Here is a 22,953-nt window from a genome sequence, read left to right as displayed (position 1 = left end):
GGCAGATATATATACGGATCATTAAAATCTAGGTTGCAAAGTGATTTAAAGGGGGAAGCAGAATTTGTTAGGAAACTTAGCAGTCTACGTATATCAAAGGCTTCATAGAGAAAATAACACCTGAGCAGAGTAAGGGAGGGTAAGTGGGAGTTACTCGAGTAAAGAAAGAGGGGTAAGCATATTCCAGGTAGAGAAGACTATATATATATATACAGATAGGGAGGAATAAAATAGCATTCTCTGCGGATGAGAATTATGAGCAGTCTTTGACAACAGAATATAAAATGAAAGATGGAAAGCAGTGGTGATTGAAACTAGAAAGATCATAGGAGGCTGGGAAAGAGAGGACATTTTGTATGTCATGTTGAAAGCTTGGAATATACCATATAGAGTTATAAAACCAGTGGTAAGTTTTGAGTGATGGGATTCAGGACATACTACCCCAAAGTATGGCACCTTGGCATTTGAGAAAACAGCAGAAGCAGGAAGGTAACTCTCACCTTCCCGGCAACATTCTCTCCTGAAGCAGGTCATAAAGCTCTCATTTGACAGGTGCTCTCTCTGTACCCAGAGGAACTGAACATCTGTATATCTCTAAAAATGCAAGGTCACTGACAGCAATCTGAACAAACAGGAATAGTTGAGTTCTCCCCAGCTAACTATCATTAGATCATGCTTTTATAATCCAATCATACTCCCCAATGACTTACCACTTCTCTATCAAACCTAGCATAAAAATACACAAGTTTTCCTGTTTCTTTGTTTTCCTTTCCCTATGTAAAACTTATATTAAATAAATGTATGTGCTTTTCTCTTGTTAGTTTGTGTCTTGTTCCAAGGACTTCATCCATAAACCTAGGCTGGGAAGAAAAGATAATTACTTTCTCCTACACCAGCGAGGAAAAAAAAAAGGCAGATCTGTATTTTGGATACAATATTCAATAGCAAGATCATCTTCTCCCTTCAGCACCTTCTTCAAGTAGTGTGATGACACCATTTCCTGTGTGCTTGGAAAAAATTTCAGCTTGCTGTCTCCTTTGCTGTTTTAAAGAAGTGTTAGACAAAGCATTGTTTGCAAAATCTAGGGAGATAATGGAATCCACTTTAATTGGGAATTCTGTGTCAGCTATGATCCAAGTTATTGGCTCTTTCCAACTTTAAAAATTTTTGTTGTTAAAAGCACCTTGCTTAGAAAATTTTAAATATGTCTGCAACAATTGTCTCAAAATAATAAACTGTGCAATTCCTGCCATTAAAAAAAGATCAGAATTCTCCCTGAAAAAAAATAGCAAGACCAAAAGTGGATTAAGAGGCATGTGGCATAAATCTAGGGACAAGGAAATAAATTGGAAAGTTACTGCAATATTTAAATATGAGATGATGAGAACCTAGTTGAGTGAAGAGTTGTACTAGGAGAGGAGGAAAGGTGGTTAGGAATATTTAGCAATTCAAACCATTAGGGTAGATAAGTGACTGGATATGGGTGGCCATATCCACCCAGGGAATAGAAAAGCAAGTTTACAGTTAATTAGTAAAGGGGCACAATGGTGAAATGATAGGGTTTGGATACATTGAACTGAAATAAGTGAGGATTAACCATGTTAGTGAGGACTAATCCAGTGAGCAGTTAGATTCATGATCCTCAAACTCAGGAAAAGAATACAGGGTGAGCTGTACTACTGGGAATTGACAGCATGCAGGTAATAATTAAAACCATCAAAGTAGATGACATTATTTGGAGAGACTGTGTAGGGGGAAAACACAATAAGCTAGTGACGAAACCCTGGGAAACTTCAATATTTTATTATCTAGATTAAGTGGAAGAGGCAACAGCAACAAAAACAAAAACACCCAGAAGTGGTGTTTAGGTAGGTAAGAGGAACTTGTGTTATTATATGGCTGGCAGAGGAGAAAACTTCAGAAGACTGTGCAGCATCAAGCCCATTAAATTGAACAGAAATGTTTGTAAAATAAGGACTGACAAGGGACTATTAGTTTGGCCATGTGGTGACTGCAGACATCTTCAGCTGAAATATTTATGATAGCATGGTAAGGGTAGGAGGCAAATTGCTTTGATAAATCAAGAGTGAGGAAGATAAAAGAAAGATTTATTACTCAAGATAGTTGATTGGAAAGAGGGATGAGATGGAATTAACAATGCAAGGATTTGGATTTGTCTTTACACTGTAGAAGGACATTTTTGAGATAACACACAGTGTATCTTCTTCACTTTTTTTTTTTTTTGTAAAGTGAGCTTCAACTCATGTTTCAAGATTAAACTTTCCCAGATTCTCCAGGGTTAGTTTGGCACCCCCGCCCTTCCAAAATACTTTGTTTACTCCTCACCTATAGCACCAAGAACACTGTTATTACCTGGTTACATGCTTTTCTTTTGCAAGATTATAAATTTCTTAGGAACTTAGACTAAATCTTTGTATTCCCAATCCAAATTACATTTTCTGGCACAAGCTAAGGCCTAAATTTGTTAAATTAATCATTAGCACTTGAAAATCTCAAAGACATGTCTGATATTTTCTGTAACTAAAGTTTTGATCTTTATGAAATAATCTATTTTTTTAGCCTTCAAAAAAGAAAATTTGGCAACTTCCTTAACACCTTCAGCATCCAATTAATCTGTATGTCTTGTTGATTTTACCCAAAAGCATATCTCAAATCTTCCAATGCACTATTTAGACATTAAGAATTCTTGTCTGCAACTACCCAACTTGTCTTCCTGTTTCCACTTTCTAACCCTTCCCAAATTATTCTTGGTAACAGTAACCAGAATAATATTTTTAAAATATATTTATAATAATGTATTTTTTCTTATACTAAAATTCCTGCAGTGATGTCTCATTGTCTTAATAATAAAACACTCCAACCCTGAACATGTTCTCCTAGGCTGCATAGGTTCTTGCCCCTGCTACTTTTTTGACCTCTTCTGACACTGTTCTCCTACCTGTTTACTCATATACAGACATTCACATGTGCTGTTACCCCAGACTTAATCTCTTCTTAGTTATTATTTGCTAAATATTTATATTTATCATTTAGGTCTCAGTTAATTTTTACTTCTTCAGAGAGAAATTCTATGACCACAAATGTAAATGATGACCTCTCTGATATTTCCATGTTTTTATTCCTGTTCTTTGACTTCATATACAATTAGTCAATGAAGCACACAAATAGCCCACTAGCAAACAAAGAGCTGACTAGCCACGTGCATGTGTTGTTTTATGTCTCTTTCCCCACAAGATGGTAAGATGTTTAAGGACTAGAATACAGGGAACAAGTGACACAGGAAGCATTGCTGTTTTTTTACCTCAATTTCTCAAGTATCTATTATTATAATGAAAACAGTAATAATAAAATATTTATCTGCTGAAATAATGAAAGAACAGACTGTGTTCATTCTCAATATCATAGTCTTACAGAACATGAGACAAAAAGTTACATCTACATATTCATTTATAAGGTGCTTAGCCATGCAAATTAGTTGACGTTGCAAGACAGTTTTTCATTTTCACCATAATCTAGTTTAAAAGTAGAAAAACATGTAAATAAATAGTATAAAGAAAAGATAGGAATATTGCTCCTCACCCTTCTTCAAGAAAACCAATCACAGATTTTTTTTTTTTTTTTCTTTTTGGCATTTTTACTGTGTGTTTGCACACAGGCACACGATAGATCATCTATTCAACAAAATTTATTGAAGGCTTTGTGTTTAGCACTGAGTCAGCTCTGGGGAAAACAGGATGAATAAGAACATCAGAAAGCTCATAGTGTAATGGCAAAAAGAAGATTCAAAAGCGATCAAAAGGCACTTGGATGTTTTATTAAATCGGATTTTTTTTTTTTTTTGAGAAAAGAAAAAGTCTTCTGTATATATACCAATCACCAAAAAATGGTGAGCTGTCTTGTAAGACCCAGGATGATGGAATTTTTAATAACCAGACTTTTGAAATAAGTGAATACAACTACTATGAATAAAATCATTTGTCCTGGGAGGGATGGAGTCTAACACTGATGACCTTATGATCTTCTAGCCTCTAGAAGTTTTGTGCTAAATCCATCTGAATTCTAAAACCACAAGACAACCTGACATACCACATGGGGGGCTCTCTGCCTGCAAGGCTTTTTTGCTCTTTTTCTTGCATACTCAGTTTATGGGTGCCCTCCTCATGCTCCCATGTCTATAAATCTATGTCCTCTTATTATATTGTAATCATATTTTTAATTTTTTGCCTCCTTTATTAATCTGTGAACTTCATTAAGACAGAGGTAGTATTTTTATTTCTATATTTTTATTTTAGTGGTAGGCAAATAAGCATGAGTGCATTTAATAAATGTTTATTGAAGAAAAATTGGAAGACAGTATGAAAGGAATCATATTCTGTTTATATATTATAAAAATTAGAAAAGACTATGAAATATAGACTGGAGTACACGATGACATAGTCTTTAACATCTGTTGGCAGAAGGAACCAAAAGCCAAAATAAAACAAAAAAGTAAAACAATAAACAAGTAAAATCAAGTCTTGCCCTGTACCAACAATACTTGAAAACTTATTAGTTGGAGACTCCTGATTTCAATTAATAAAAACAATTAAGAGAAGAAAAGAACTTTAGATGACATTCTGCCCAATTCAGTGCTACCTTTTTGTTCTTGGATATGTCATGACATATTTTCATCACTTCCTGGCTAAAACTTCTTTCTCTTCACCTAAAATACACATATAATTGGGACCCTATTTAGGAACTTATGGGAATGTCCTGGGGATGAGGGAAGAATGCCCAGTAGACAAGCTAGGAATTCTGATCTAATTTTGGAGTGAAGACGGACGTATAGGCACATCTCTCCCAGAGATTTGAGGATTTTAAAAAGTAGCTCAAACTTTGGGAAGCTTATGTTCCCAAGGAAATTATTTGTTCCATAAATAAGACTACCCAAGATGAGTAATACCTGGGGATGTGACCCCCCTCTCCCACGTCTGCATCTTTTTTCAGTTTATGTATATGTGGTGAGATTGTGACAGATTACCTGTGAGATCGTCAGTGGGCCAAGACCCCAGCTGGCATGCCTTGCATGTATACTCATCAAAGACATACTCATTCTCCTTACAAGGTGTACAGGTCCAACAACAGCTGACTTCTCCCTTTCGGATCACCTAAGGCAAATATTTGAAATTTAGATATTTTTTTGCATAGATAAAAATCCAACAATTCTATATTCCAATGTGCTGTTTTGCAAAGCAGAAAGGCCTTTCGCATACATTATTTTAAATGTTATCAGATAAGCAGTGTAATTTTTAATATTCTTAATTTATAATTAAAGAAAGTAAGGCTGAGTTTAAACAAGTCCAACATCACAAAGTTAGCTGGTAGCAGGATAAGGCATTAAATTAAATGCAAGTCTTTGGATAATTAGCCTTGGAAACCTGTATTTAATTAAGTACCTGTGCTTGTGCTCATATGTACATACACATAACTGAATTCACCCCAGGATCTGCTCTACTTCTCCTTTCCTCAAGCTAAGAACTTCTGCTTTCTGGATTTACCTTAGCTTCCTTCCCCCCATTAGTTGAATAATTGTGAGCAAAAAACATTGTATATTTCCTAATCTTCTAAAGTCTATCCATATTGATAAATATAATTAGGAATTTGTATTGGGTAGAAGAAAGCAAAAGATTAAGATTTTCCTGGAGATGATCTCTTGATCTCTTTCTACTAAAAGTCTGATTCAACAATTCAGCCCATTCTTTCCTATTTTGGTAGCTTTGATTTGTTTGAAGGTAGATGAGGTCATTCAGACTATTATATACCTCTTAATCTATTTGACTTTTTTAAGGTAATGGAAAATAATTGAAATAATTTAACAGCTGAAAGAGTCACAGATGTTATTCTTTTGAAATAGATGTACCTTTTCTTCCCCACCATTGGTGCATGAAAAACCTCTCTGGAATAGACAGCATTCATTAAATGTTCTTTTAAATCATTAAAACCGTGGTTAATATTCAGCAATGACCAGACACAGTAATAATTACACTTTATATTTCTAGTCTGAGATGCTGACTCTAGTAATGACCTTTGATAATAACATCAGCTAGATACCAAATATAATTGTAAGCTGACAACTGTTTTTTACATTTTTGTAGTATTTCTTCTACTGACTCTTAAAACTACAACAATACAAGCAGGGAATAATGGCAAAAGGGCCTAAAATAGATTTTCCCTAAAGTAAGTAAATAAGTGAGGCAAAATTGCTCCTTAGACCTGATTAAAGTATTCTTCATAATAATATCAACTATTTCCAGGCTCTTTAGTACTTGTCCCATACTGTTATCCCATTAAAGCATTAGAACAGCACTGTATGAAGTGGCTGGTTTATTTTTTTCATTTTCTTAGGGAGAAAACTGAAGTTGAGTTAGCTCACATAGCATGTTAGGGTAAATGAGGGATCAACCAATGTATGTTGAACTTCAAATGCTCATGCTTATAAATACTGAGTCTTATTGGAAGATTAGACTGTGTGATATTTTGAAAGATGCAGGGGAAAGAGTACTGGCTTGGGAATCAAGTAGCACCAGAGTTCTCCAGCCAATGCTCAGTTTCTTTTAACTGGACCTATTGCTTTTACGATAATAATATCTACCTTATAGGATTTCCTTAGGATTAAATAAAACAACACAGTGATTTGTAAAGTGTAGAACACTCTAATAATGTTACCCATTTCATTAATAATTTGCACATAAATGTCCATATATAGAAATGAAGAATTTCATTTTCAAGGTATACCACACTTGGCAAAACTATCCTTGAACAATTATTAGATTTTGTAATGCAAACAGGCATATTGCAAAGCTGAAGGAGTGTCTTTCAGACCTTAGCAGACCTTAGCAGGTATTAGCAAATAAAAGCGGCTGCATTTCCCCCCACTGAAATACTTTGATTTCTTATGGTTCAGTTTTCATCGGTTTGTGAATTTCAGGTAAACACCTGAAATTAAAATAAGTTCATGCCTTTTTCCAAGAAGAATTCCAATATTATAATCTCTTTTTGAATCAATAGTGATAACTTAATATGTTTTCCTCTGATCATTTAGAACTTGTTTTATGTTTTCACATTTTATGTTCTGTTTCACATTTATTTTGAACACGAGGTGGTGAAAATTCTCTTTCAACATCCTGGAAGCAGTGGTGCTTTCTTTTTTATTTATTTTATTTTTTGAGGCAGTCTTGCATTGTTACCTAGGCTGGGAGTGCAGTGGCGCCATCTTGGCTCACTGCAGCCTTGACCTCCCCTGCCCAAGAGAGCCTCCCACCTCAGCTTCCTGAGTAGCTGGGACTACAGATATGTGCCACCAGGCTCAATTATTTTTGTTTCCTATTTTTTTGAAGAGATAGGGTCTCACTAAGTTGCCTAGGCTGATCTTGAACTCCTGAGCTCAAGGGATTCTTCCATCTCAGCCTCCCAAATTGTTGAGATTATACTCATGAGCCACTGCACCCAGTCAGCAGTGCTTTCTTTATGAATAACAATATATAACATATCTGAACCTTTACTAGACTAAACCCTTTCATGGAAACTAAGTTTACAAACTGTGAACAATGCCATGAGATGTTGATATCATGAATTAAATTGCTCAGTTACAACCTTAAACCATATTAAGAAAATCTTATGCATTGTATATTTAATAGAGTAAAAATGACATCTGGTTAGGAAAATGAAGTTTGGGATTTTTAAAAAAGGTCGAAGCAAATATTGTTACAAAATAACCAGTATTAAAAATATGATAATAGACCGGGCACGGTGGCTCATGCCTGTAATCCCAGTACTTTGGAAAGCCGAGGTGGGCGAATCATGAGGTCAGGAGATCGAGACCATCCTGACCAACATGGTGAAACCCCGCCTCTAATAAAAATACAAAAACATTAGCCGGGTGTGGTGGCAGACACCTGTAATCCCAGCTATTCTGGAGGCTGAGGCAGGAGAATCACTTGAACCTGGGAGGCGGAGGTTGCAGTGAGCCAAGATTGTGCCACTGCACTCCAGCCTGGAGACAGAGTGAGACTCTGTCTAAAATATATATATACACACACATATATATATATGTGTGTGTATGTATGTGTGTGTGTGTATACACATATATATGTATACACACACGATAATAGGGAATAAAATTCTTCTAGTTATGTAAATTATTCCCTGTAGAATAGGGTAGAAAAGTATATATAAAGAAATCTCTCAAATTAGTCATTCAGCATTTAGAAGTTCTTTTTGTTTGTTTGTTTGTTTGTTTGTTTTGGAGATGGAGTCTTACTCTGTCACCCAGGTTGGAGTGCAGTGGTGTTATCTCGTGCCTCCAGGGTTCACGCCATTCTCCTGCCTCAGCCTCCTGAATAGCTGGGACTACAGGTGCCTGCCACCACACCCGGCTAATTTTTTTGTATTTTTAGTAGAAACGGGGTTTCACCGTGTTAGCCAGGATGGTCTCGATCTCCTGACCTCGTGATCTGCCCGCCTCGGCCTCCCAAAGTGCTGGGATTACAGGTGTGAACCTCCATGCCTGGCCCTGGAAGTTATATTTTCAAAATGTATTGCTGTGAAGGGTCAAAAATAAAGAAAAAATATATGGTAATTTACACTGTGTAATTTTTCTACAGGAAGCACTGGAAATTATGAATATTGATATTCTTGGTGGATACACAAATAATTCTACATGAATTTAAACCCCTCATAATGAAGAGTTTAACTGCAAGATAATTGGCCAAGATGAAAATCTCTTTTGTCTTGATGTAACAAGCGTTAGCAAACATTTTTTTACAAAGGATCAAATAGTAAATATTTAGGCTTTGGGCCATACAATCTCTATTGCAAGTCAGCAACTCAGCTATCCAACTCTGCCACTATAGCAGAAAGTAGCCATGGACAATATATAAACAAATAAGCTTGGCTGTATTTTAATAAAACTTTATTTACAAAAACAGATAGTAGGTCAGATTTAGTCTGTGGGCTATAGTTTACCAGCTCTTGCTGTATACCATAACAAGACATACAGAAAATGTCAGCTATCTAATATTTTGAGCCATTTAGCAGATATTAATACATTTATTTTTATCTTCTTTTACCTTATCTTTCTTCTTTCTGGTCTTATGCTTTCCAAATCTTCAGACCTACCCTTTGAGGGCCTTACTATCAATATTAAAATATTTCAGTTTCAGTCTTAATCACAGATGAAAAAACATATGAAATGTCTTCTAAACAGAGTGAAGATAAGGTTGATTGAAAAGACCAAGTCCAGTGGCTCTAGGAATACACTACCTGAAATGTGGTATGGTAGTACTTTAAGAACTGTTTGATGAGCAAATAAATTATTTTGATATCATTTTTCCCGACAGCATTGTGCACCAATAGCTGCTCTTACCCCCTTGTTATTATATCTTTGTCTTCTCTTCATGAATTTTTAATTCCTGTAAGTGTGGCCACATCTTTTTTAGCCTAAGAGTAATTTTTTAATGTCCTCAAATTACCAAATTATCTCTTACATGCTTTTTGTCACATATTTCTTTTTCTTATACTTTTTATTTTTTCAGTTGACACACAATAATTGTACATATTTATGGGTTACATAGTGATGTTTTGATACACATAATGTAGAGTGACCAGTTCAGGGTAATTAGCATAGTCATCATCTCAGATATTTATTACTTCTTCATGTTAGGAATGTTCAGTATCCTCCTTCTAGCTATTTGAAACTATAGAATACTTTTAACTATATTCATCCTACAGTGCTAAAGAACACTAGAATTTATTCCTCCTATCTAGCTGTGATTTTGCTTCTTTTAACAAAGCTCTCCCTATCCCTCTCTTCCTCCTTCCCTTCCTACCCTCTAGTACGCTCTGTTCTAATTTTTACTTCTGTGAGATCAACTTTTTTTATCTTGCACATATAAGTGAGAACACGTGACGTTTAATTTTCTGTCCCTGGCTTATTTCACTTAACATTCTGTTCTCCAGTTCCTTCTACATTGCTGTGAATGACAGGATTTCATTCTTTATGATTGAATAGTATTCTATTATGTAGATATATTATATTTTCTTTATCCATTTATCTTGATACTCAATTATCATTACATTCTATTCAATCTAGCAGGCCCAGATGAAGGGTGAACCCTCAATTTTCATGTCTTTTCCTCATTGTTCCTCTTCTTTGACCTTTTTCTTCTGCTGACTACCATCTTATGTGACAGTGTGCTCTCTGGTCGTCTCTCTCTTTGTACCTGTTGCTTCTCAGCCTCTACCTCTTCTTCCTTTTTTACACTTTGAAAGCAGAAATTCTCTAAGGTATATTCTTGGTCCATATTTATTTTTTATTTACACTTTTAGGTTCTGCAATTTTGTCTATTGTAATAGCTTCAACTTTAACTCTATTCAATCAATTCCTAAATCTGTATGCTTAGCCTTATTTTTCATTGCTCTAGACCAAACTTTTAATCACTGGATGGCTATATCAAAACCAACATGCCCCCAAACTAACCAATCACCTTTTCTATAAAGCTACCCCTATTTTTCTATTCCTGGCAATGCCACCTTTTATTTACTGACACTTAGAATTGCAGTTGATTGTGTTGACTTCTTTATCTTCCACAACTCAACATCAAATTGGTAGTCAGCCTGATTGAATCTACATCTGTAATGTTTTCTCCAAATATGTCTTCCGGCCCCTTTTCATTTTCACTGTTTCTTCCCCAATTCAAGGCCTTGTTACCACTATCACAGCATGCTTCTAACTTGTCTCTTCTTTCTTGTTTTATAAATCTATTTATTCATTTTCCTTACCACAGCTCAACTTATGCCAACATCTTGATCAAAATTATTCTGACTCCTGTTTAATAAAAATTAAGTTCAATGTATTTAGTATGATGTTCAAAACTCTCCACAAATCTGGGTTCAACTTATTTCAACTTTCTCTTTTATAATAACCATTTAGAGCAATGCACTCTAGATTATTTACTTGTGCTAGACAGTCTTCAGTTACCACTTTTGTCCCTTTTCTTTTACTGTTCTTTCTTTGTAAGTGTTCTCTCCCTGAAATCATACTCATTTTTATGGTCCAAAGTTTGACATTTTATTCAGAAGAAATATCTCTATCCCTTTTGTACAAACTGATATAGCCTTCTTCTTTTCTTTCTTAATGAAGTCATCACATTTTACATAATGTTGCTTATCTGTGTCCATATTTTTCTCACACAGACTGTAAATCTTCTGACAATTAAGGGTGTCTCATTTATTTTTGCCTCATCAATATTAACTATTATATTAATAAACATTTGATGAATATTTATTAAATAAATTCGAATTAGTGTCTTTTCTAACTGTAAACTTTATTTCCAGGAAGTCATGTCTTGAAAGGCTTGTATGAGCAGAAAGGGTGTGGGCAAACATGATTCATCAACTGGTTTAATCAAACCAACTACTAAGACTATTATGAGTTGCACATGGGATTTCATAAGGAATGAGTGAGAATTTCTGACATTAGAAGCTTACAATATAAAAAGTAAAATAAGTGTCTAAAATTTTAAAAAATAGCTAATGATAATTAACACTGTTGAATTTACAACAAAAATGAAAGAAACATAGATTCCATTTTACCTTGATCTGGCCTTTCTCACATGGTTCACTGCACACAGATCTGATGATGTTGCTTTTCTTGGACCATACTTCATCATCATCCATTTTTAATTCTCCATTGTCCCAACTTCCAACGTTGATATAATCAAAATAATCTTTTCCCATTTCCTTGAAATTCATTATTTCATACCTTAGGAATAAGAATATGATAATTATGCAGCTTAAGACGTAAATATTCAGCTTTGAAAAGGCAATATATTTTATTCCCAAAAATGTGTCTACTGTCATATAAGTAACACTGGAATTTTCCATGACAGTACACTTAGAATAACAAAAATAATCTGTCCATTTCACTTTCTTTGCAGAGAACATTTCCGTACTTTCAAGCTTACACCTGAAATAGAAAGTAATCCCATGTGAGAAGGTGACTTGACCCCAGCAGGATGAAAGACAGTTTCAAAATAACTTCAAGAAGTTTAAACAAGTACTACTGTTAGACTTCTACAAAAGATAGACAGGTTTTTGTCTGTATTCAAGTAAAATGATAAAATTTCCATTTACTAACCAAGTGAGAAATTTGGTAAATCTTTCATCTTATTTTCAGCTTTAGGGGATATAGAGGTAATTTACAGAGGGCCTCATTTTACCTTTCTTACTTTGTCCATTATCAATGGCTAAATTCATTGTACAAAGATAATTTCAAGAGTGAAGTTTAAAAAAGTTTGAAAATAGCTTCTAAAGCACCTCATGCAATGTAAAAATGCTGGAAAAGAGTAGTTCCTTGTGAGTTCTCAGCCTTTGCTAACTATTGTTTTTTTGAGTATGTGGATATAAATGTAAAAAAAGAAAATCAATGTGCTTACTTACAAGCCTTTTCTTATAAGTAAGCTCATTTCTAGAGAAGAATCTCTGAAAAAATTTTCCAATTTGAGGATATTGGATAAGCAATATCACCACTATCTCAGTTTCTACAGGTATGTCTCAGGCACACACTGTGCTCACATAGTATTTTATACTGTTTACCCCCTCAGGACTTATAGTCCTGACAGATAGACATATAAATGCCTCCTCCAGCCTCCTATGCTCAGCATGTGTAGCTATCTGGAAATTGATATGAATGGAAAATGTTCTAGCTTTTGGATTCAAGTGGTGAGATTACTATACTCAAACCAATGTTCTGTACAGAAATATTCAGAACAAAACTGGCATCTATTGAAACTTATGTTATAAAATGATGCCATTCTGTTTTCACTCCAAATCACAATTTTTACTGTAGGTTTTTTTTCTTCAGAATATTACCTCATTCTTGTTTTGTTGGTTGTTCAGTAACTTGAGGATTTTCCTTTAGTGTTGTCAGTCAGCAACAATTTGGTCTAAATTCTACTTCTAAATCAAAACTATCAATTTATAGGATACTTTCCTTCCCTCTTGGTCACAATTATCCCATGGCCTCGGTTCATGCAATGAGTTGAGATATTAGAACACAGAGCACTGAGGTAAAAAGAACTCTTGTATTACGTCATTGGCTACTTCAAATATATGAGCTTTGAGTATTCAAAGGGTGACCTTCTATGAGCAAATAACCTTTGAAGATTCTAGGATGGGAGAAAGAGAAATGTCAGTGTCAGACTTATTTCTTTGCTGCTGATAATTTGAAGAAATATGTGGGTGTTATTCCTCACTCAAAACTGAGCTGTCAAATCCATTTCTAGCAATTCTTAAGTCTGAAAAGTTTAGTTCACACTGTTAATTTTACAGATAAAGGACTGAAACTCAGTGAGGTTAATTAGTACAGATTACAGAGTACGTAAGCGTCAGAGCCAGGACCTAAACTAAGCCTTTAGATTTCAAATCTGCAGTTCCTTCTTCCTTATTAGACTGCTCCAAATCCTGGGTAGAGCTAAGAGACCATATTTTCCTTGCTTAAATATTGTAAAAATTTGAACCAATTTATATTGTAAGGCTTTTATCTCTATATCCACACCTCTTTGTTTTATGTACAACAAATGGTAAAAAGTAAAGGGATCCAGTTTTTGAAAAATAAACATGAAAACTCTATAGAGTGGAAAATGTCACATTTGACAGGGAACTTGTTTTCAGGAAAGTTAAACCTTAATTTCAGTTCAACTCGATAAACTTGTTATAGTTACATTTGAGACAATGAACCCTCCCTTTGGAATTAGCCTTTAGATTTCTGGTCATTGTTTCTTAATACAAGGCAAACACAAAGAGATATTATCACTCACGGCTAAAGCTGTGAAAATAGAACATTGCTTTAAAAATCTTTTTTTAGTACATTAAAAAAAGAAATAGATGAGAATATGTCTCCACAAAAGAATATTCTCCCCTTCACTTGTGAATTTGTATGAGCCCTTTTAATTTTCAGAGATAGAATATAGCTTTTATTCTCCATCAAAGGAAAATAAAGTGAATGTTTAAAACATATTCTTATATAACTTTTAGGTAAGAATCAAAAGACATAATGACTTCCTGTAATCTTTAGCCATGATTCAATCTAGAAGACTGTATTTTGTTTCCCAAAAAGATAACAGTAGGCCGGGTGCGGTGGCTCACACCTGTAATCCCAGCACTTTCGGAGGCCAAGGCGGGCCAATTACGAGGTCAGGAGATCGAGACCATCCTGCCTAACACTTGAAACCCCATCTCTACTAAAAATACAAAAAATTAGCCAGGCGTGGTGGCAGGCACCTGTAGTCCCAGCTGCTTGGAAGGCTGAGGCAGGAGAATGGCGTAAACCCGGGAGGGGGAGCTTGCAGTGAGCCGAGATCTCGCCACTGCACTCCAGCCCTGGCAACAGAGAGAGGCTCCCTCTCAAAAAAAAGAAAAAAAAAAACCCAAAACCACGGAAATTCTGTGTGCTCTTTGTTTTTGATGCCTTTAGTAAAGATCCAACTTGAACATATTCAGTGTCAGAAGCAAAGATTAGTGTGTCATTCCAATCACAGACACTTTAATATGAATCTCCAGCTCAGTTTCTTTTTTCTCCTTCCCATCCCCTTCCTCTCATTTATCTTCTCCTCCTTCTCTTCTTCCTCAATCCTCCTCATCCTCCCTCCTCTTCCTCCTTCTTCCTCCTCCTCTTCCTCCTTCTTCCTACTCCTCTTCCTTCTTCCTCCTCCTCTTCCTTCTTCCTCCTCCTCCTCCCTTCCCTTCTCCCTCTCCCCCTCCCCTTTCCCCTTCCCTCCCCTTCCCCTGCCTTTCTTTCTCATTGCACCTCTTGGTTTTTATATTTCTCTGCTTCTGAAATGTTTTTCTCAGCATAGTGTGTTTGTATATGTAATTTATCTGATTTAATATCTGTCCCTTCCTTCCCCTTACTCTCTACCTCCTCATGTCTGCTCTTTCTTAACTGGCCACAATTTAAACCTAGAATATTCTAAATAATTTTAAAAATAAATTTTATATATTGCTCAAAATCAAAATAAACAAAAGATATTACAGTAACAACAACAAAAAGTTCTATTACAGCATTTAAGGTAAACTAGAGAAAGTCAGGGTTCAATTGAACAGAAATAAGGAACTTTCTAAATGGCTCTAACTCTGAAAATTAGAGAAGATTGTCTTCAGATGATAATGAGGGGTTTATTCAAGGGGCTTAAACAGGGTTGTTGTTAGAGAAAAGTGAAAAATCATTTGGAGAAGACTGCAGAGTATTACATTTATGTGGATCCTAAGGCTCTTTCTATCTGTAATTCCAATGCTAAGGTGCTTTTCCTAAAAAAAAAAAAAAAAAAATGTAATTCTTAAATGTGTGCTAAATTATCTGTGGGTGGGCGTAATAGATACTCCCAAGCCCTGGCCTATACAACAAAGCAATTACAATGATCTGTGCCTTTGGGGTTGGATAATCACAGAGTAAAGAGAGATCACAGAGTTAGTTAGACCAAAAACATGAACGGCACCTAATAATGGAATACTTTTATATTACATATTAATGCATTGAACCATTTCAAATGTAATATAAGAAAAAGAAATTAAGGTAAATTTTTACTTGATGATTGTGCATGAGATTTGCGCATGTCCTTGCCCTGTTATTTAATTGACTATACAACCTTGGGCATGTCTCTTTCTTTCTATGACACAGGGTTTTTTACCAGGAAAATCTAACAATCTGCAAGTGTGTGCCAGAGTGAGTTGCTATCTCTTTCAGCTTCCTCTGTTTAGGATCCTCCTCTTTTAACTCTTTAACTCTAGAGGATTCCTTAATCATCCCAGGATCCTTTGGTTTCTCACTCAGCCGGGAATACCTTTGATCTGGCAGGATGCTTTTACTCCACAAAAATAACAAACTAATGTCTACAAATAAATTTTCTCAGAATATAGTGTTTTTAAAATTTTGATCCTGGTTGATTAATTGGCAGGCTGTTGTATCAGGTTAGAAGTTGAAGCCCAGAAGACTGAGTTAAAATTTTGACTCTATCATTTACTAGACTGTACTTTTGGGCAAGTCATTGAACTTTTGTAAGATTTGTTTTTTTTTTTTTTTTTTTTTTTTTTAGCTGGAAAAAAGAATGGTAACATTACTGACCTCATAGGATTAAAAAGTAGAGCACTTGGCTTAGCGTTTGGCTCAGAACACACACTCAGTATATGCTAGTTATGTAAATGGATTATTTCGAGAAACAAAAGGTGGTAAATCACCTTTTCCTGAGTCTGCTTCATGCCCTTAGAGGCCAACTCTGATAATTTATTAATGGGTTAATGTTATACTCAAACCTAGTAGTGTAAGGATAAACTCAAAGCAATCCTGAATTCCCAGAAATTGTTTGCAAAATTTTAAGTATGTTGTTCTTGGAAGAATATCTATAAATTTTGTCTGAGTCTTGAAGGGATGATTGTTCCAATAAAGATTAAGAACCCCTTACAACATATTTGAAGGATTATGAATAAGGCAGCCATGTTCTGCCTGATCCATCAAGGTTTCCCTTTGGAATAGAGCTGGACCTTCTGAGGCATCTCCTCCCTTCCTGGTTTGTGGAATGGGTTTGGGTACCTGACATAAAAACTCTTGAATTGGTGGAGCTACAGTCATCAAATTCTATCAACAAGTCCCAAGCTGATGTCAGTACTCTAGAGATGCACATGGGAATAATAAATTCATGTGCAGATATCTGGGCCCATGCCTTGACCTGAGCCTAAAGACTGAACTCATTGGTCAACCTGCCCGTAAAAGATTTACAACTGTGAAGTTTTGTTTGGCCCTGAGAAAATGCCTGTATTTTTTCCTTCATGGATATATGGAAGAGCCAAAAAGTAGAAAACAACACGTGAAAAGTCAGCTTGTTTTGGCAAACAGCCTAGTTATAGGAATATTCTTCGAGTCTGTAGAATAGAAAAAAAAAAAACCTAGGTTTTTCACTTGGCTGTATGACCTGAAACTAGCTATTACTTATAAGTCTGGTATGTGAAATAGTAACAGCTGCATTTGGGATAAGCTCCAGCTCATCTTAGAATATAGAATATAGAAGTGTGCTAAACCAAGGTTGCTGACAGAATGTGTGGGCACATGTGGTGCAAGTTGTTGAGGATTTATAAAACCTCTTGGCAGGGTCAACTACAAACAGAGTGTATAGACAGCTTTCCAAGCACAGTTGTTAAGTATGAACTATTGCTAGAAAAGCACTGAGAGACCAAAGGACCCTATTGTTTTGATACAAGGCTGAGTGAAGACTCAACCCTGCTACAACTCAAAATATCATTTCAATGGCATGATTCCTCATAGATTAAAAGTGTCTACAAGTCTTAAATGACTGTGTCGAGTCATTTAAGAATTTGCAGTAGAAGATAAATGTGAATTCTGGTAAGTTCTGGTACTTAGTGATTTCTCTGGGGACTGACCTATAATTATGAGTTTATGTTCTTGAAGTTCCTCTTATAAATAATGAAAGGTAAAATTTCAGAGAAAAAAACAATTTAGTCCTTAACAAGGAAGAAAGAGATCCAGCTGGAGAATAATAAAATAAAATATGACTTATAACTCACTTGCTGTAGGTACAGCAAGCAACAGAACAGAACCTCAGCCCCATTTCTGGATTACCAGAAATCAAATTGTTCCTATTTCAGAATAGTTCCATTGCACAAGAAAATAGCCGAATACAGGGAATAACATGACAAGCATGTACAGAGAAACCACAGAGATGATTTTTATTTATCTATGATCATGTGAGGTTCCTGTCTCTTAGTTTAGGTGTCTGAAATGTGATAATTCCCAAAGCACATTTTGAACATCAGCACCAATGCTTTTTTCCTGGCCACAGGAAATGGGGCTGCTTCTCTCTCTATCTTTGCTCATTTGGGATGTCAGGGAAGGGGAAACATGACCAGGAATCCTAGATTAACCACAAAGGAGAGAAAGAGACATTTCAGGATCAAGTGTTGGCTGTTGTTCAGTCTCTACTGTCTAGAGGAGAATCGTAACAATACCTTCCTGGAGAGTCTCCATTCTCGTCGAATAGGATCATATCTCCAGAAACCCCAGTAAAATTGGTTTTCATCAGGGACTCCAAAAGTTTCCGTCCATCAATTGGCTTCATTGCATCACAGAGTCCTGCATAGCCTGGGCAGAGGGACATCTGCATGTTGTGGAGCCCATAGGCCATCGAATAGATGGCGTTGATCACAAATCCCATTTTGGAATCCTGAACATGATGTGTTTTCAGAGTCAGAGAACCTGTTGGGAAACAAATTAAGCATAGCTTTGAGATACAAATCTACTCTCGCGATATTCCTGGGTACTGAATAATGGGTTGCCTGTAATTAGAGAATGCACTGGAGCAAATTTATCAGAGTTAGAACCGTGGGTAATACTGAGAAACAGTACCAACATAACGGGACTAATATTTTCTGTATTCAGGTTTTTCTTCCAAAACTCTGAAAAAATTTCTGAATCACCAACAGTAGCAAGATCCGCTTTCTTCCATAACCAAACTCTAAGTATGAATGCAGGATAGAATTGTATTTCTGTACCACAAAATGTATCTTAAGGACAGATTCATTTCATTAGTATCAGCTGTGATAATATACCTTTTTGGTTCAGAAATCCTCAACAAACCTCCAGTTTCTAAACTATTATGTTCTCTTACCTGGCGATATTCCACCATCGATATAAATTTACCTATTTAGATTTATCACCCAGTACTTCTAATCTCAAAGCATATGCTCTCTATAAACTGGCCTATTTGAAAGTTATAAAATATAACATTTAAACTCCTTTAATTCATTAATTAATTCAGTAAACATTTATTAGAGTCAGAATATGCACAAAGCTGTGTAATTTATCATCTAGGGAAAAAAAGAAGATTTGAACATGGAGCTTGTACATAAGAAACTTGTCCAATAACAGAGATAAATTATGCAAATACAGTGAAAGGTAGAAGATAATAAATCTGTAAAACATGTGGAGGTAAAATCTATAGAGGCCCAAAGGAGTGAGATATATCCGTTCCAATAGAAGGTTCTTGGGAATTAAGGAACTACAGGAACTAAAGTTTGTTATTGATGATTGATTTGACAAATATGGACTTAGTGCCTGTTATTTCTAACTGCTTAGAACTTGCTCCGAGTGAGGGACATCATGCTGAACAAGACAGACGTGATTCTTGCTCTCATTTACTTAAAGTCTAGAGGGCAGATGAGCATCTATCTAAGCAGGCAATTACAATGTGTTTTGATAAGGGCTGAGACAGGACTGAATAGTCAATCAGACCTGGAAGCTCTCTGAAGCTGAGCTTTAGGCTAAGTATCAATCAGATGAAGGGGGAGAAAGAGTGGTCCAAGCATTTTTAAAGAATAACAGATAAGATACAGCATGCTATGTTTGGGAGACCTTAAGGAAATCAAGGACCAGCACAGAGAGTAGGAGGTAGGAGAAAGGAGAGAGCTGAAATGGTAGAGGAAGGCAGAGATGATTAAGCCATGTTAAGATTGCTGCATTTTGGCTAGGCACAGTGGCTCATGCCTGTAATCCCAATACTTTGGGAGGCCGAGGCGAGTGGATCACTTTAGGTCAGGAGTTCAAGAACAGCCTGGCCAACATGGTGAAACCCCGTCTCTACTAAAAACACAAAATTAGCTTTGTGTGGTGCCGGGTGCCTTTAATCCCAGGTACTCAGGAGGCTGAGACAGGAGAATTGCTTGAACCTGGGAGGTGCAGGTTTCAGTGAGCCGAGATGGCACTATTGCACTCCAGCCTGGGCAACAAGAGGGAAAGTCAGTCAGTCTAAAAAAAAAAAAAAAAAAAAAAAAAAAGATTGCTGCACTTTATCATAAGAGCATTGGGATTCACTGAAGTGTTGAAGCTAGGGAGGGACATGATCAGATTTCTGTTTTAGGAAGACCATTCTGACTACATTGTGGAGAAAGGTTTAAAGGGCTGTAGGAGTAGGGCTGTCAGAGAAACTCATTAAGAGGGAATGCAGTGATCCCAATGACAGAAGAAAATTTTCTTGGCTGTGGTAGAGGCCACGATTATGGCAAAGGTGTCTAGGAAGTGAAATCTATATCCAGGTCTGGTGATTGTAGAATAAATAGGGTTAAGACATATAGGAAAAGTGTGGTAAAAAAAAAAAAAGGTGAAAGAAAATGCTGAGGTAAAGCCAGAGCTTATCATTTTGGAAGAAATGTTTCCTTTAAGAAAGGTTTTTTTTTTTTTCCCCCCAACAACAACAAACAACAACAACAACAACAACAATTCTCCAAAGATAGTATGGTGCTTTATGGCTTCCCAAATTGTAGAGGCCTATTATCTCCATCTTGATTGCTGGCCCAAATACTGACACCTTAAATTTCCCCAGTAGAGAGTCTCCCTAGAGAAACTGGCATAGTTCATTCTGACATAATATAAGATGGGAAGTCCTGCTTCTATCTCAGGACTAGACAATGGTCCCAGGCTACACTCTAGGCAAATCTTACAATTTCCTTCCCCACACAGACTGGATTCATATTTCCACATTTTACTTCACACTGCTGGAAATTCCATGATTCTAGTTGCCAAGTCAAACACTTTTGAATCACTTTTGACTCCTCTTTTTCCTTCATACATTCACAACTCTTATTTATCTTCAAAATTTATCTGGAATTAGACTACTTAGCACTAATCTACTTCTACCAGACTCAGTATGTATCCTCTCCTGTTGAGATTATAGCAATAGTCTTCTAACTGATTTCCTACTTTCTCCTTTTGCCCATCTTCCTTGCACTCCAGCTTGTTTTTAGCGCAATAGCCATAATAATTCCCTTAAATAGAAGTCAGATCATAACAATCCTCTGATCAAACTTCCCAGTGACTTTTTTCTTATTACTAAAAGTAAAAGCCAAAGTCCTTGCAATGGCCTTCAAAGACATACAGAAGCCTGCCTCGTGGTATTTCACCCCCTTTTCCTTTGACTCAATCTCTTAATATTCTTCCCATAAATTATTCCACCCTAGACACACTGACCTTCTCCCACATCTTCAAATACGCTAGGCATGCCCCTGCCTCTGAGCCCTTGTAATTGCTGAGTCTTCTACCTGGAATACTCTACCCACAAGATTTGTGCAGGACAGTTCTCCAAATGGCCTTGGACTGACCAGGGTTTCCTCCTTTTCTTGCTTGTAGTTCTCAACAGTAACTGTATGATGGTCTGATAATGTAATTTACTGAGATAGAGAGAGACTGGCTAGAAGAGCCTAGGCTCTGTTTCAGTCTCACCAGAACAGAATGTCCTTCAAAGATTTAGCACAGGAAGTCATGTGACCCCAGGATATAACACCCAGTGCAGGCTGCTTTCCAGGGTCCCTTGTCTGCTATGCAAGTGGGTTACATGCAGTTGAGACTCCATCCACCCTAGGAAGCTTTCTGAGCCTTGGGGGAGCAGCTCACAATGAGTCCTAGGCTTCTGATGTTTTTTGCTGCCTATCTGTAAGTAATAAACCCATTTCACATAACTTGCATATGAGTATGTTCTGTCACACAAGTTGGTAACCAGTGCATAGTGAGCTTGCTTCACAAGTCGCAGAGCATATTTCCTTCCCAATTTATGACTTTACTCAGGCATCATCCTCTCTGTGAGACCTTCTCTGGATATCCTGTCTAAATTGCATCTCTACCTCCCCCCACCAATACTCCCTATCTTCGTTTGTGACATTATTTTCACCTTACCAACACCTAACGTATTTTATAGATTTATCTTATTATCTTGCTTATTGGCTATCTCAAACACTACTCACTAAAATATAAGCTCTATAAAAACAGGGAGTTTTTTTGGTTTGTTTGTTTTTGTTTTTGTTTTGACATGGAGTCTGGCTCCATCACCCAGGCTGGAGTGCAGTGGCGCGATCTTGGTTCACTGCAAGCTCTGCCTCCCGGGTTCATGTGCTGGGACTAGGGGCTCCCGCCACCATGCCCCGCTAATTTTTTTTTTTATTTTTAGTAGAGACGAGGTTTCACCATTTTAGCCAGGATGGTCTTGATCTCCTGACCTCATGATTGGCCCTCCTTAGCCTCCCAAAGTGCTGGGATTACAGGCATGAGCCACCACGCCCGGCCCTGATACTTTCTTTTTTGTTCTCTACTCCGTGCCTAGAACAATGTCTGGCACACATTTGGCCACCAATAAATATTTGGTGAATGAAATAAATTAACAAACTGTCTTCTCTAGACTACCCTTCTATTTTATTTTTTCTCCCTAATCCTATACTAATACTAGTTTCAACCATTTTCTTCCTCCTACTTTTATTTTGGTTCAAGGGTAAATGTGCAGTTTTGTTACATGAGAAAATTGTGTTGCTGAGCATTGGTGTATAAACGATCCTGTCACCAAGGTAGTGACCATAGTACCTGATAGGTAGCCTTCCAAACCATAGCTCCCTACCACCCTTCCTCTTCAAACAGTCTCCAGTGTCTGTTATTTCCATATTTATGTCCACATGTATTCAATGTTTAGCTCTCACTTATAAATGAGAACATGTAGTTTTTGGTTTTCTATTCCTGCATTAATTCACTCAGTTTTTGAATTTTGAGCTTGATCCATGTTGCAGCAAAGGACATGGTTTTATTCTTTTTTATGGCTGTGTAGTATTTCACAGTGTATATGTACCACATATTCTTTATCCAGTCCACCACTGATGGACATCTTGGTTGATTCCATGTATTTGCTATTGTGAACAGCACTGTGATGAACATATAAGGGGATGTGTCTTTTTCATAGAATGAATGTTTTTCCCTTGCATATACACTCAGTAGTGGGATTCATGTCTGTTCATATTATTTGCCCATTTTTATTATTTTTATTTTTTAAAATTTTATTTATTTATTTATTATTA

At 36.3% G+C, this 22,953-nt stretch overlaps 1 protein-coding gene across 1 annotated transcript in view; it reads right to left on the bottom strand.

Moving 5' to 3' along the window:
* GRM5 (glutamate receptor, metabotropic 5) overlaps positions 1-22,953 on the bottom strand; it is a 610,214-nt gene that overhangs the window by 83,428 nt on the left and 503,833 nt on the right. Inside the window, exons 5-7 of the mRNA XM_011984895.1 lie at positions 18,076-18,322; positions 11,653-11,821; positions 5,042-5,168 (exon numbers count right to left, since the gene is read on the bottom strand). Of these exons, the coding sequence (XP_011840285.1) occupies positions 5,042-5,168; positions 11,653-11,821; positions 18,076-18,322 (543 nt within the window). The remainder of the gene's footprint in view (positions 1-5,041; positions 5,169-11,652; positions 11,822-18,075; positions 18,323-22,953) is intronic.

This window comes from Mandrillus leucophaeus, unplaced genomic scaffold (genome assembly GCF_000951045.1).
Source record: "Mandrillus leucophaeus isolate KB7577 unplaced genomic scaffold, Mleu.le_1.0 Scaffold276, whole genome shotgun sequence".
Classification (NCBI taxonomy): domain Eukaryota; kingdom Metazoa; phylum Chordata; class Mammalia; order Primates; family Cercopithecidae; genus Mandrillus; species Mandrillus leucophaeus.
Note: the sequence above shows the minus strand (reverse complement) of the source record. Positions and strands in the feature narration are given on the sequence as shown.